The following is a 16,944-nucleotide window of genomic DNA, read 5'->3' on the forward strand; positions in this document are numbered from 1 at the left end:
AACCTTTCTACTGCACAATAGCTATGTGCAAAAAGAGTTCTTCTTGTTGGAGCTGTTAGGGGTTACAAAATTTTTCATTATTAACAATTTTTATCAAAATATGGCTATAAAACAATAAGCATGAGATCAAACTGATTGCTCAAACTCAACTATAACCTGTCTGTTCTCCTTGCAACCGACATCGCTTTTTTCAAGTAGCATGGATGTGTATACGACTCACACACTTGTTTCTTGAAGGGTTAAACCATATTTAGACAATAAGCACAAAGCCTTTGAAGCAATTGGTAAACCTCATGGAGAGAATTTTATGTAGGTGTACATTATTAATATAAAGTCATGTTTTGAAAATACAAACAGTGAAATTACGGTAGGAAGAGTATTTGTACAAAAATGGTGCTGACAACAATAGCTAGCAGGGAGCTAGCAAAAGCGATTGCCTTAGCAATATATGACCGTGAATTCAAAGCTCCTAACAACACATCTCTGATGTAGAAACCATCCAAACCATGCATGGTAAATTACTTTGCAATACAAATATTACAGCACTGGCACATCCGAGTAGAAGCCTTCAAGTGGCTGATGACAGAATTTCAACAAACAAAATCATAAGCAATCGATTAACTCATCAGTGAACAGACCCTCTGGATGTGTGAACAATAACTATGGTAATGTGATATTTATTGCAAATAAAATCAGAGGCATCCAACAAAAGATTAGGTTTGGACAGCCTCAGGGCAAGGAAATGTACTAGAAGCTCATAGGGGAAAATACATCTACGTACATGTACTCATCATTTTCATTTGAAAAAGCTAAAAGGCATGATATACAATAGTGAATGTAGTAGAGTGAGTGTATAGTTGGATATATGAGTTGATTTCAATTTATTTAAGAACGTAAACAAGTCCCATATGAACTATAGTCATACATCAAACTTTACAATGTTAATACATGAAATTTTAGTATGTACAAAACCCAAATCTAATCAGCAAGAAGCTGCCATTACTTCCTAGAAAGCAAATCTTGTTCTGATGTCTTCTAGCTTTTTTGAAACCTGCAAAACAAACAATATATAGCAGCTGAATAAATGGATAGACACAAAAGTTAAGGAAACACATTTCAATTCTCTTAGCCATGAAAACTATTAGTGAACTAGTATACTGGCAATATAATGGCAATGCCGTGCATCAAAATAGATCATCATGTGTAATATGTATGTGCACAATTATTCCATGATGCAGCAAGATGGTCGACTGGCGTAGTTGGTATTGTGCCTGGCTGTTAAGCAGGATATCCGAGTTCAATTTCTATGCAATGCATCATCTTCCGAACGGTCTTAGTCTGGCTTCGGACAGACGGACACGGCTCTTATTATAGTAAAGAATAGCTGTCCCAATTTTGAGTCTTTTATAAGGATGACTTGAAATGAGAATTGCGCAAGTGCTTGGCAATGTCGCATTATAAAACTCGGTAACAACTAATGGTACCCTGTAGTGTAATGTTATAGCAATTATGTGGCATGATATACTTTTCGCTTGGAACTCTGTTGAACATTTCCAACCATAAAAGGCTGTACTAATACATTTATGCGCTCATCAACTTCCGCAAGAGGCAGTAAATGCTATAATCGTTCTTTTACAAATGAAGGCACTTTGCATTACATGGCCTTCAGATTGCACACCCACATACATGAACAAGGGAATGGGTGAGCTAGATGTGATTCCTACCTCAGCGGGGTTCCTGTCAAGCTCGCCTGCAACACTCTTCTGCTTACTAATGTCCAATGATGAAAACATCTCACACAAGTCTCCATCAATGACATTCTGCAAATGGATATGCCAGTAAAATGGGTTTATATTCAACAATCTAGAAATCTCTCCAAATTGCTACTGCACACTGCAACCGTTGACGCTGTTACAAAAATTAAGTGAGTGTCAATCTTTTTATAGCAGCATAGCATTGAGGGGGTCATTCAAGGGTGAAGTGCAGAAGTTTAGCCGTTTGAATGTTGCAGTAGATGCTAGACAGAAAACCTAATCAGGTTTATCTCTACACATTGATTGCATGAGGTATTATCTTTGTCATTTTTATTTGAAAATTTAAAAAATAATTTTACCCTATAGCAAACACTTCAGCCCTTCAAATGAAATTACTATACAGCTAAGAGTATAAACTAGTGGGCACAACCAGCTCTGATAAAACTACGAGAACATAGGCCAGGGATTAGTAGCCATCGTAAATATTTTTAGATAAACAAAAAGAGATTTTGAACAAACTAAATCGATGAGATACGGATAAAGACAGGGGTCGTCAGAATAACAACACTGCATTTGGTAAAATGAATGAGCGATGTCCAAAGCTTTTTACAGCAATTGTTGTCGTCTAGCACAATTTATTGCATCCTGCCATGCATGGGCATTAGACTATTTATGATGGGATAGGTTGTAAAAATCGCAACTGGTTGGACAATGCACTACTAATACTAACAGATAGTGTATTGTTCGCTCATAAGCCTGCTTTGTCTTGGTCGTCACATGTAGAAACAGGTGAAATTTTTACACTCATCCGTGTTGAAATATGCTAGCTGCACAACCATTAATATTGCCAATACGGCATACTGAGTTATTTCACTCCAACATTTGCTTCGCATTTTGAGACCGTTTCATGTTGGAGCAGATTATTATAAAAACACATTGTATTATTGAATTGGCTCCACATCCCATAACTTAATGATAAATACTTCACGTGACATTTATTAACTAGCAGTAAATAAACGCTTTACATAAAAGTGGTTAAAGTATCAAATGTGAAAAAATTACATTGTATGTGAAAAACTAAAATGAAATTATAACAAAACTAACATTTTTATTGTCTGGTATGTTAAGATGGGCGAATCTAGCGATAGTCTGGGATACAGGTGATGGATGGTGCGTGGTGATGGATACAGGTGATGGATACAGGTGATGGATACAGGTGACGGATACAGGTGATGGATACAGGTGATGAAGGTCGCAATAGAGATATGGAGCAAATCAAATTTAAACTGCAACAACTTTCTAAACTGGCTTTATCATCTACGTTTTTATTGTTTTTGTCTAAAATTACATTCTTACGTCAAGAAATATACCTGCTTAAACATTAAATCTTATGCCGAAATGCTTCAGCTGAGGTTTGACTTTAAATACTGGAACCATTCCAATCACACAACAGGTGTAATGCAATTAACTGGGTGTTACTTATGTATGACTTATAACAGTGGTTGTTAAACCAGCCCTAGCAGCGTTGCAAATACATCACATATTGTTGTTGTTAAATGAAGCTTTGCCTATAGCCGTGACTACACACCTTTATGGGATAATAGGCTGATCTGTATGACATGTGGTCTCTCCCACACAATGGAGGCAGCTCTGACCTCATGTGCATCTCCAGATGTTGCATAAACTCATAATCCTATAAAATTATCGAAATACTTCATTATATAGATAATGCAAACTACCAACTATTTATTACAAAGGTCATAAGCGTACATGGCTACAAAACGATCCGAACAGCAACATTTGCACGTGACCTTTATGTTGTTAGTACTTGATATATGAATAGGCTCCGAAACAGCAATATGACAACTCTTGACCTAGCTCAACATTTGTGGAACAATTTGACAGTAATCTGAGCGAAATGGAGCAACTGTGACCTTCTTACCTCATTGGACGTAAAGGGCACGAGCATTCCTACGCCACCAGACAGAGTTGTATACACCAAAGACTCTGAACCTCCCGGAATCAATGTGGTCTTCTGAAGGGAGGTTATCACCTCCCCTACATGAAAGTTCACCACACTGGCAGCCTTTTGCGTGGCACCATTAAGGAGACCCCTATCCCATAGGGCTTTGGTACCAGTTGGGTCCTCGTCCACATCATCACTAACATCAGTTGGAAGTCGTATCTGTGATAGAAAAATATTCTGTTGTCAGCATAAGTCTATCAGTGTCAGCTAGTAAATGACTGGCTAACCAATGACATCCGCTAAGAGTGAAAAACACAACACACAAACACCATAATATACCAAGAACTATGCAAAGCATGTTAAGCGCCGTCAGCACAGCGGCCAGGCCATACAAGGAGTCATAACGCTGAATATTTGTGAACAAAACAAGCGAAGCTCTGCTATATATAGCTTGGGTTATGACCTTCCTCTACAGGAAGGGCTAGCCAACAAAAGGGGATTACTACCAAAGCCACACGTGCAAAACCATTCGAGTCATCACTTGAAACATCTACAATGAGCCTTCATTGTTCGATAAGAAAGGGGTATAAAATGAAGAGAGATGACACTCTTTTCCGTGGGGAAATGCACGCATCCATGCTGAAGTGCAAGCCATTATATAACACAACAAATTCAGTGCTTCACTCATTGGTAATTATTAATAAAACGGCTCCATCAATATTCTAATTATCAACAAAAATCAATAAGCCCTGTATTGAACTGCGCTGTGCAATAACAGCAGTGGGAAAAGTGAACTGGAGTGCAAAAAGCCAAGGATGGGCAAGATGAGGCATCGTGGCCAAGCTGTATATGCAATAAAGAATGTCAACAGAAGCAAATAGCCACAAATAATCGTATGAGCAGAGTGCCAACGCACTGCATCAAAACACTTGGGTGTCTAACAATAACATAAGCTATCCTTAGGAAATATTGCACAACCGAAGTTTCCTACAGAAAATCCGCTGATGCGAATACACCAATTATATAATGTGCAGTCGGCCTTTTGCCTTTTATTCGCAACATGAATAGACAGGAGAGACTAGCTATTAAAGTATTTTTGCCGACGGCCGCATGCATATATGACCCTGTGACTGTAAAACACTCACCACTGTGATGTTGCCAAACTTGTCAGCGCCTGCCATGGTGCCATAGTCCAGTTTGCAAGCGGCTGTAATCCACCTAGGGTATGTGTCATCCGCAAAGACAATGAGTTGGTTTTCCTGTCGCTTGTATCGAATAAAATGAAAGCTTTCTTGAACATCAGTGACGTAAACACGGTGGCCCATGCTGGTGATGTTGGTAATATAATTAGGAATCGACTGCAAAAAAAGGATGCTAATAAGCCTTGCGTGCGCTGGACAATAATGAATAACAATGAAAAATTATAATAATAATGGATAATAATAAGTTCTGACCTCAAGTTCACTTAGCTACCAAAGACTGCAAAGAGGCCGTAACAGACCATACCTTGTTCTCACACTTTCGCAGCATTTTCTTCTTGCCAAGATCATAGATCCTGAGTAGCTTGCCAACGCTTATCAACGCGCGGCCTTGAAATGGACAAATGGCGCCAGGAATGTCATCGACTGGTGTTTTGTGGACAAGTTCGAGCTTTCCGCTGTTTATCTTGTAGCAGTGAATGGAGCCACCCGAGTGTGATCGGGGGTTGAGGATAAGGTCTTTACCCACACCAACTAGCACAAACTGCTGCTCTCCATGCCCAGTGAATTTACACAAAGAAATGCTGCAAGACAGTGATGACTGTGAAGAATCAGGACAAAGCTGATATAGAGACATGAAATTGAAAGCTATGTGGTACCTTGATTTGGTGCATTTCCCAGTGGTATATAACACATTGTTTTCAAGCCTGTTCAGACATGCCTAACAAGCCCCAAGGTAAGTTAGTAAATAGTAACCTGAAGGATAGCTACCCTAGGAAATATGGAAATGTAAATAATTTGAACTGACCAGTAAAAGTAATGCAATTATGCAACAAATTTGACAAACCAATTGTAAGCTTTGTTTATGTCAAAGAAAACAAACCTGCACATCGATGTGCATCACATGATATATCGACATATCATAGATTTTTGTATTTCACAACATAAATTATACAACGAATTTTAGGTGTGGGGATTTAAATGAAACCTGTTGAAGAGTGAAACATTCTCTCACTCCACCATTTAGTTACCGCGAACGTCTCTAATCTCATCATTATTCAACACTACAGATTGACATCTAAATAGAGTGAAATATATACAAAACTCCAAACAGATTATAAGATCAATAAAATTACTTAATATTATTATTTATATGAAAACAAGATAACACTTTATTCACTTAGTATAACAGATTTAGTATGAACATTTGTAAACACGTAAAACCATCTAGAATGTTTATATAGATTGAAGAAGCTGACTAGAATATAGGACTAGTCAATATAACAGTTGACATATGAATGTAGAGTTTTAAGCTGTAGGGATCAGAGGTTTAACATAGGATGACATGTGCAATACAACTATAAATAAGAACGTACAGTTGAAACTTAATAAATATCGATACTTGTTTATTTACTAAATATCATTAACTTTAAACAAATACAAAATTGTTCAAAATACGCAATAGCTGTTCGTAGATATGGCAGTGCATCAAGAATAATAGAAATTTGACAAATGGCAATCTTAATCCAAAACAAATATTTGAACGTAAGTGAATAGGATAACGTGATTAAAAAAGAATGACAATGTTTTAAAACCCTAAAAGCTCAGGATAGATTAAATAGCAGCCATGATATAACTAGAGACAGTCCGCATCACAAACACCGCAATAAGTAACACCTTTGTAAGAACTTATCAGAACAGTAACAAAAGCTGACATGTTTGATGATGCATAAAATATACTGAAGGTATGTTGCATATGTGGGTGACTACACGTCGATAATAGAAATATACACATATCAAAACACAGTAGCAGGAATTGATATTATAATATTCCATGGTAAGCAGCGGTGCAGCTATAAACCACTTGAATGAGCTAATATTAGCACAGCCCGCAGTGTTGCAGTATGCATATATATTTAAGTAGTATTTAGACAGAGCACATATCAAATGACAAGTGAAAAATTGAATGTAACTGCAATGTTGACCGTTACGCCTTGGAAGCCTGTCAGTAAAAAGGAACCCCCTTAAAACTGCTCAATAACACCTACCTAAAGGCAGCTTCATTCTGCTCAAGCTTGATGACGTGTGAGAGCTCCCAAGAGCTCGTGTTCAACAGGGTAATATTACTCGCCCACAGACCCTTGCCGGCCTTGGGAGCCCCAAACTGGCTGTCAGGCAAGTCTTCGGAGAGGAAAGCCGCAGCTACTTCGGCAGCAAGCTCCTGCTGTTCATCGCCAGCAGCCTCCACCTAGAATTTCATGAAGTTATTGCAAACAATTTTATTGCCTGGTAAATATCAGCAAAAAATAATAGCATATGAAATAACCTTGGTATTATTATATATTCTGTGTGAAAACACGGGTTTAAGAAAATGTACTGTTTTACCAAAGGAATAAAGAGTAGCTAGTTAAAAAGACTACGCTTTTTTGTCAATTTACGGAAAACTCATGATTTTACTGGCCAACACCAAAAACGTTCTAAACTAAAGCAACCTAATAGATCAACTAATAAAACAAGCAAAACATATTTTATATCATTTATCGCTGAACAAAGACACGTTTACGCTACAATGAATAGGGCTGTTTAGAGGCAGCACTTTATAACGCCAGTAAGATCAGCTGGCATAAATTGTAAAACGATAGTCAACTGTGTCAGGGTTGGCACGGTTTAAACAAATGGTTTAAACCGAGTGGTTTAAACCAGCCCCAAAAAACCGGGTTTTATGGTTTTTTCATCATTTTTTGTGAAAACATAATATTTTAAGCTCCTAGTGGTTCATGTGCAGTAGAAATGCAATTATATGTAATTATCAGCTGTGAAAGTTTATTTAGGACACAGTAGTAAATTGATGGCAGAGTTCAAGTTGAAACTACATGAAATCCTAGCACAACGATGAATTAGTGAATTTCATTTTCAATTGGTTTTATTAAGTGATATGATGATCTCTTTACTGATGAAATATATAAACCATGTGAAATATACTAATCCAATCATCGTCTCTAATAATGAATAAATACTTTCTCAGGTCTGGCCAGTGAGAAAGGATTACTTATAATTAGAAATTAAAACAATAAAACCCTTTTGGGCAAAAGCTTCAAGTTTGCAAACTAATATTTTATTTGTTGGGCACAAGCCAAAGTAGTTGGATCGTTACAATTCAGTTTATTAAGTTTGTTGTGTTTTGAAAAGTTTTGAAAGGCAAAGGTTTTAAGGCAAAACGTAATAGGTGTGCTGTCGTAACGCGAGGTCACACAGATAGGCTTAAAGCTCACGTAACAAAATGTCAAGCTGAAAACACCAATTTAGACAGAGATGCTAAGGCCACTCATTTTATATTTTTAGGTTCACGGATATTTTCAACACATTTTAGAGTATGTCGGTCGAAATAAAAATGTCTGTTTTTTTCTTTTTTTTTAATGGCAAATTTTCAATGTCGAAATTAGAAAATGAAATAGACATACATACGCACACACATATATATATATATATATATATATATATATATATATATATACAAACAACTATACAAATATTTCCATGCAAATATAGATAATAACATAGCTCACTAAACAAACAAATTATAGACATATACTACGTGACTAGAGCTTGTCAAGCAAATATTAAAAAAAAAAACACACAAAATTACAAAAAGTTTAAATCAGCTGTTACATGTATGCAGCCCCAGAAAATCCTGAGTTGATTTCCTTGCAATGAAGTAGATGTTTTCACGTAAAAATAGTGTGAAGAAATAAGCAAGCATACTCGATATATAAGCAATAAGAAAGCTGCGAACAAATTTCCTTTTTTCTTGAAAGTTTCAAGATAGTTCTAAACACGGCTGCTTCGCGCAGCGTCGATATAACAATAATAGTAATGATAAAGAAAACATTTCAAATACAATTTGCAAATTGTAATCAGTCAAGTGACTATCGTCAGAATAATTCGTCAAACTGCAATAAGGCTAGTAAAGCCAACCAAGAATTATTCTACATTATCCCGTAATTGGCTTCCCATAACTATCAAAATATTCATCTTAAGTGGAAGTAAATGTTTTGAAAGTCCAGAATTTATGGCAATCAAAATCAAAACTCTTCGTCAGTTCAACAGCGTCTAGCACATTTCAACATAATCGTTATCATTAAATATGTGAATCCAGAACAGACAAAACCAAAAAGTCCGTTTTCCATTCCTTTCTTAGCAGTAAAAATGGTGTCGAAATGGATTCACTAGGTTTGCAACCACTAGTAATATTCTGAAAACGGGCTCTGCACAATACGTTCGCACCTTTCGTCCGAGCATTGTCGACACTAAACAACGAGAAAATCACCGTTCGGCCGTTCTGGGTGCTGAAATTTTGCTGCCTCATAGAACGCACTCATAGAATTTTGCTGCCTCGTATTGTTCTATGAGGCAGCCAGAGGCTGCCTCATAGGACAATACGGCCCTGGTTACAAGAAAGCTAACGTTACGTTTTCAAATAAAAAACATTAATCAACAAATTGCAAGTTTCGGCGGTTCAAATAAAAATAAAAGTACACAGACTTTCTATTTTTTCAGCGGTAGTTTTTATCTCGCGTCAGCGGATCCGTGAACCTAATAATCAAAAATGAGTGGCCTAATATTCATGTGATAGAAGTTGAGTCATCTGCCACAGCTCCAAACACTAGCAATGCATCTGCATTATGCTCTGCTCTACACTACCACACGACTAATCACTGGGATTAAAGTTTCTACTTATACATAGAGCTGTATGTAAAATATTCACTTTATGTGATAAGAATTCTGCTCTGTATTTCATCGATCATGTTTGATCTAAGACTCATTCTGAAATTTCCATATGTTTTCTCTCTTTTTTCCCCATAACAACTCCCACAGTACGATCTTTAACAGATAATTCCACAAATGTATGTTCAATACTCAATCATGCAGCTATAGTAAGTGATGTTAATTAGACTTGAAATTGTAAAAACCTTGGTAAAATTATAAAAACCATAAAAACCGGTTTAAACCATAAAAACGGGTTTAAACCAAAAACACCTGGTTTTTTCATAAAAACCATGGTTTTTCCCAACCCTGAACTGTGTACATTACTCGGATACATAAAGAACTAAGCACTGACTGGTTGAAGCGAGAAAATACCAGTCCATCTAGAGTCCAGAGTAGCTAATGCATTTGCTTTTGTTTATACCGATTGTACTGACTGACTCTTAGTCTACCCTGGGACACTTATATTTCGCTAGTATTTAGTTTCGTGAGTAGCATACAGAGTAAAATTTCGCTGCAACTTAATTTCGCAACTCTGATGAGTGCGAAAATATAATGATGTGAAAATAAATGCAGTGGAACAAATATAATTATATTCCTCAGGTTCGGTTCGCCGGTAAGAAACATTTTTCATTTTGGGACTAGTTTGTAATTGTGAGCCGCAGGTAGAATTGTATGGCCGAGATGATAATGCAATGTGATCGCTTGCTGCCATTTGTTTCTTGGACTACTGTAGAATGAAATTTAATTACGCTAAAAATTTTAACGTTTTTGTCACAATTTAGCTTGTTTTTATATTAACGTATTTTAATTTTAACGATCAACGGTGTTGTGTATAGGTACTAATTTTAACGTTTTCCCAAACACTCAACTGCTGATAATAATTGCTGAACATCTTTATTACAGTAATTACAAGTTGTATACAAATACATACATGATACAGCTGCTAGTAATACTACAGCTACAGATACTAGCACAGTGTGTAGTTATTATAACTTCTTCTCTTCCTTTTTTATTAGTGTTATTTATCAGAGCTAACTCCTTCTCTATTGCCTCATCTTCTGAACCATTACAAGTTATTGAAGAGGTGTCAGTGGTGAATCCAAACCTTTCCATAGCCATGCTGCTTGTGTAGTACTGTGAGTGTCAGTGTGTCTTATTTTCTTTTAACACGCGGTGCTCGCTGCATTGATTGATGTCCCCAACCAACGATAACACTACTAATGCGTGTGCATTGACATCATATTCCTATCATTATAAATCATTCTTAATGGGAAAATAATCATAATTAATTGCAAAATAATAACGTAATAAATTTTGACGGTCAAATTATTTTGTTGGTTTATATTTTAACGATGCTATAGTGGTAGTTAAAAACGTTAAAATAAATGCCATTATAAAATTCCGTTCTACAGTATCAATGAACAAAGCTATTTAATTCCGCGTTTTCGCTCGTTCGTTATGATAGTTTAGTTTCGCTCATGAAATTTTCGCGAAAGGATGACTCCGCGAAAACGCGAAAGTTAGATGAGGCGAATACATAAGTGTCCTAGGGTATGCAGCATCAGTCTGTGAGAAACTATTGCACCATACTAGGGTTGCACGATAGCTCGACTGCAATAGTCGGTAGTTGTCTTCTCGATGTTGCTTATTTTTAGCCTATCAAAACACTCGAAACTTATATACCGTTATCGAATAATAAAAAGAATATAACCCGATGGTTTTGCGGATACAGTCAAACTCAGATAACTCGCCCTTGGATAGCTCGAATACATGGTTAACTCGAACAGTTTTTTGCCAAACGGCTACTGCGATGGTCGTTATTGCTATAGAATATCACTTTATTCCAAGACATAGAGATAAACCTCAACTTTTAATAGTTCTTAGACGTCGTTATTACCAAAATCGGCAAAATATCTTTGTTAACAACTTATTTAAAGGTTTGCAACAATCACATTTTATTAACTATTCGCTTAGCAATGGCCCTCCGAAAGCAAGGAAAAGTGAGCTAACCGTCGAACCGTTGATCTTGGATGAAAAGCTCGAAAGAAAAGGATGTCTTTTCTTCTGAGCATTTCAACAGCGATCAAGTTTTGCCAATTTTAATCTGAAAACGTCCTGGCAATCACAACACCTAAACCAACAAACCAATCTCAAGTGATAGAAAAGTCTCTATACTTACTGATGACATTTTTTTAAACTTTACAGTAGAAGCCTTTTAATTTGCAACAAGCCCATCTATGCATTTAATTTATATATAGTTTGCATATGTACATTTATCCACTAATAAAGACATGGACTTGTGACAGTGCTCTGATAACTTGAACACTTCCGTTCGGTCTCGTGAAGTTTGAGTTATCCGAGTTTGCTTGTAATTTTTGTTGTTTTTTCTGCAGATTTTTTTCTGCAGCATTTCCTTTTCCTATTCTTTCCCACAATCCTCGATCTTTTCAGGCACAATAATACGATAGTTTTACCAGCTGCCAAGTCACACGATAACTATCGGTGAACTCTGTCTGCTCATTGATAATTCGATAGCTATCGCTATCGGTGGAACAACTCCAACGATGTCGATAACACCTTTCCCAACCACAAATGCTATCCCTACACCATACTGAATGACTGTGACTGATAGCATCTAATTTACTCCTACCAAACAGTTTATGGAATCTCTGAACAGTCAAACCAACGCAGTGTAAAAATAGAACTTGTTAACTAGGTGTTGTAGGGCGGCAAAAGTGAACACATTTTAAGAGCCAAAAAGTTAGTATGATAAGCTCTGCTGTCAATTCAAAGTACCAAGAATAAGCCTCGCTATCACTCAAATGTAAGCTACAAAACAATTAAAGAAATAGACAAAGTTTAAGAGCTTAACGTAATCGAGATAACAAGTCAGACTTATCTGGGAGGGGTAGCTGGCCCAGAGCAACCTTTGCACTGCCTACATTTATTTTCAGCAACAACAGTACCATCTCTAGCTGGTGCATCAGCTTGAGATACGCTCACACAACCACGAATGAAAATCTCATCTCACCATTTCTTCTGCCATCTGCTGCTTCCTTTGCTGAGTGGTTTCTTCTGTGTAAGCATTGTGATCCGTCTCAATGATAACAAGACTATTTGTGTCTTGGCTTATCACAAACTTTCTTGGAGTATATGTCAGCGATGTGGAGGCCTGATTAAATACTGCACCAAGCTTCTCCAGGGCCAAAATTCTGAAAAGAAAAAAACATTGGATGCCAAGAAATGCATTCATCCAATTTTCAACCAGATAGTCAGACAAACTATGAGTTGCTTGTGCAACTGTAGGCTTGGTATATGTATCGGGCAATGAAACAGGATAAGTGATATATTGTATCAAATTTTTATACAATGTAGGTGAATATGTAATGAAAATGTAGAATGTAGACATACTGCAAATTCGCAGGCAGCAAAAGCAAAACCCACATATTTTCATAAAAATGAGACGGATTCTAGAACACAATTGTACAGTTAACACCCTAACCCTTTCGATGCCAAAGACAAATTTATGCGTTTTCTATGGTCGAGTGCCGTTTACGCATTTTTGCGACTTTCCCAGCAATTGCGTAGTAACTTAATTATATTATTCGTATATTATTGACATTTATGATATTGACATTGTTGTCTGAAGATTCATCTATAAAATTAGCCTAAAATAATGAAGCAATTTAAAATTTTTGTTTGAGAATTTCCAACATAAAAACAAACATTTTTTGTGTAAGTTTTGTTAAGTACCGCGCGAGTCAGAAAACAGGTAATTACTTATGTTGATGACATTATAGCCCATTCAAATTCAGATTTTCGTGATTATACAGATAACTAAAGTAGCAGCACAGACTCTGATTGTGGTGAAAGTAATAGTTTTGTAAGGGTAAGGAACATCGTGGAAGATCGTTTTAGCTTCGAAGTGACCGTAGCTTTACATAGCTTTATCATCGCACAAAGTATAGACACCTTGAATTTTTTGCATAGCAATGTTGGTTAAAATGTTGGAAAAATAAAATATGTAACAAAAATGTTCTAGATAGAGTTTGAAATTAAAAAAATATTGTATACCTATGGAGCAATACCGGCAATTTTTGGTAAAATGGCTGGCACTTGGCCGATAGCTAAATTTGTACATGGGTGGTAGTGAAAGGGTTAAGATAACAAATAATGGGCTGGTCGACGAGATTTAAAAAGGGAATAAACTACCACTCAACTATTTTTCCTTGTAACCTCAACCCGCTTATTTACGGAGCCTGGTCAGAAATAAGCCAGTCAAAAAATTATGAAACATTTTTAGAGCTAAGCAGCCATCTAGCACATCAGAGAACAAGCTCCACATCAAAAACACAAGTATAAATAGCATTACCACCATACTGGAATAGAATACAGGCTAAGAAGCAATGACCCGCAAGGTCTAATATATGCAATAAGAATATATCTGTGTTATTCACATGACTAGCTGAAAACATGAGTGGCTCATGTCTTTAAAGATTTTTTAAATTCGTGGCATGACCAGGGGAATGACACCTGACGAAACCCGAGTTTGCATTGTAACAATGGGACTTCTATTTTGCCTGCTACAGAAAGGTGTTCATACAGACCAATATTGAACACTCAAATGTATTGCAATGTTGACTTGCTAAAGAATTTTATTGTAGAATAGTAAATTCATACAAAACAATGAATTGTAAAAGATCCTCAATACTTAAGTTAGATGTCTCACAGGTTTATGTGAAATCAAATTACACTATAACCACATAATCGTCACTACAGACATACGTATGCACCACTTACTCTATGACCCTTAATGCTGCAAGATATTTAGAATCTGCAGAATATTGCAAAAATCTTACTCTCCTACTGAACTAGAAACTGGAGCATGCAGTTTGAATATCTGCAGAAACTCAGATGTTCCACAAATGAAAACGATTTATATTACAAATTTTAAATGCCATCTTATACCATTCTAGCATGCTTGTAGATATTAGATTAATAAAGGGCATTTTTTATTCTTAGTCTGCAAAAAAACCCTGTTTAAAAATATCCATTTTTAGTATGAAAAAAACTGCAAATTATTACCAATTATACTGAACTCATAAAAGATTCCAAAAACAATTCTGGTTCAGATTAGGCAAAATACACTTTTTAAATTACCACAGATTGTTCCCTGTGATTGATTTCCATATTTATAATCTATTCCGAAGAATAAGTCTTGAAGAAAGTATCAATGTTAATGATGGATTATGAAGAGAAGACGCAACTCCAAAGTTGTGCTATGATTATTCTATTACTGCGCAACAACTCACCTAATTCTGAGACAAGGCGTCAAATAAGTTTCAAAAGGATGTCTTTTTATATCGTTTGTGATGCATATTGCAATAATATTCTTTCAATAGCGACGTGATAGATAATTTTAAATTACAAATTTTGCGCTAGTACTAACTATCCTCCTTGCACAGAAGGGATACCCACAATAGTTTCAGATTTTAGCCATAGCACAGAGGCGAAGCGAGAAGCTAATCACTAAAAACAATACAAGTCTAAAGTGTAAAAATAAAACCTTATAAAATCACAAGAAATTGTTGAACATAGCCATTAGGGGCTTTCACAACCCCATTCCAGAAGCAGTTTGTGTTAATGAAGATAGATAACTGATAAACAAACTTATTGTAGTTGTCCCAATATGTTACAATATAGAAAAGCATTGTTCACCTTGTTAATTGATAGGACTTTTAGCCCTAATATAACACTTAAGATGAATGCAGGCGACTTTTATTTTCAGTCAATTTTGTAAAACTATATATAGACATATATTTCTTTTCAACAATTTTAAAAAGCTACATATCTTCCCTTCGTATTTAGTACTGCTTGAAAGTGCAGACGCTCAAGATAGGTCATGTTTTATCGTTTCAATCTCAGCTTGGACTGAAATATTTCTATGTCTATCAAGCTGAACTTCCTGCTGCACCAGCCATCATTTTGGGAGTTCACAGTATTATTGAATTGTGTGTTTTCAATACAGAAACAGTATTTTGAGGTCTCATGTTTAAAATCAGTTATATAAATTTTTTTTCAGAGGGGTTGGTTTTAGTTTGGTTATTGATATCAACTAGCAACCATATACTGATTGCGACTCAAACGGTCTGTGTAAACGACTTCTATCAACTAGGCTGCCGGTTATCAAGATTTCCATATGCTGGCCATATATTGCACTATTGAAGGAATTAGTCTATCTGAAACAAGTGACACTATGATGAGAATAATTAAAATGAAAAAGAAGTTCAGCAGAAAAGGTCAGCCACAGGGTTAAATACTATTTATTCTAACTTGCCACTGCAGGTGATTACATGAATCTCTATAGTCTACTCAAAACAAACATGATGTGGAGCGGAACAAGAAAAAAGAATAGCTCTATTTAATTACCTGAGAGTGTTAGCTGAGATGGCCACAATACCCTCTGGGCACTGCTCTGAAGAAAAACCAGAAGCATACTCGAGTGACTCATAAGACAGAGGTGTGACCTGAAACCGGTTCTGATGCCAGTAACTTAGAAATGAACGAGATGACATGGCGAGCACAGCCTCCGACCCTTGCATGTGAATCCTAAAGAGTTTGACTGCACGAGTGCCAATGTATCTTGTACGCGTGTCTGACAGGTCACCTGTCACCGAGTCCAACACTGTCCTCAGCAACACACCGTTCTAAAAACATGGCATCTAAACTTTTACAAGTCACTGCAACTAAATTGTAGGTCTCAAATCAGGCATGACAATGATACATCACTATTAAAACTAGAGGTAAAATTAGTATGTTTCCAAAGCTTGGAGTAATGAGGTAAATCCCTTGTCAGTCACATATTTGTCACCGACATACAGCTAAAGATTGTCCCGTTCCGATAAGTTACTTTACTCAGCTATAAATGTAAATTTCAATTTAGCCCGCTTTTGGATTCCATAGATGTGCCCTAAAATAATCTAAAAAATGGTCAACGACGCTGTTCGAATACTTTGTTGTTTAAAAAAATGAAAAAAATTTATTTTTATTTTAATAGCCTCGAAAAGGATACACAAGCAACTGTCATGGCGAGTCTTTACTAATATCAGGTGACAGAAACTCACAGATCGTCATGAATTTATTATCAATATCGCAACTACAAACATTTCAGTTTCAAACACTAATGAAATTTAATCAGATGTTCCCCTCTTCTTGTCCCGGGTAGGCCTATGTGTTTATATTGTGAGTTTTATCATAT

At 36.3% G+C, this 16,944-nt stretch overlaps 1 protein-coding gene across 1 annotated transcript in view; it reads right to left on the reverse strand.

The window, feature by feature from the left end:
* Nucleotides 1–661: 661 nt before the first annotated feature.
* The window catches only part of LOC137391533 (splicing factor 3B subunit 3-like), a 31,654-nt gene continuing 15,371 nt past the window's right edge, over nt 662–16,944 (reverse strand). Inside the window, exons 14-22 of the mRNA XM_068078037.1 lie at nt 16,116–16,393; nt 12,718–12,898; nt 6,968–7,167; nt 5,227–5,503; nt 4,866–5,078; nt 3,697–3,939; nt 3,343–3,447; nt 1,725–1,820; nt 662–1,051 (exon numbers count right to left, since the gene is read on the reverse strand). Of these exons, the coding sequence (XP_067934138.1) occupies nt 1,007–1,051; nt 1,725–1,820; nt 3,343–3,447; nt 3,697–3,939; nt 4,866–5,078; nt 5,227–5,503; nt 6,968–7,167; nt 12,718–12,898; nt 16,116–16,393 (1,638 nt within the window). The 3' untranslated portion in view covers nt 662–1,006. The remainder of the gene's footprint in view (nt 1,052–1,724; nt 1,821–3,342; nt 3,448–3,696; nt 3,940–4,865; nt 5,079–5,226; nt 5,504–6,967; nt 7,168–12,717; nt 12,899–16,115; nt 16,394–16,944) is intronic.

Source organism: Watersipora subatra, chromosome 3 (assembly GCF_963576615.1).
Source record: "Watersipora subatra chromosome 3, tzWatSuba1.1, whole genome shotgun sequence".
NCBI lineage: Eukaryota > Metazoa > Bryozoa > Gymnolaemata > Cheilostomatida > Watersiporidae > Watersipora > Watersipora subatra.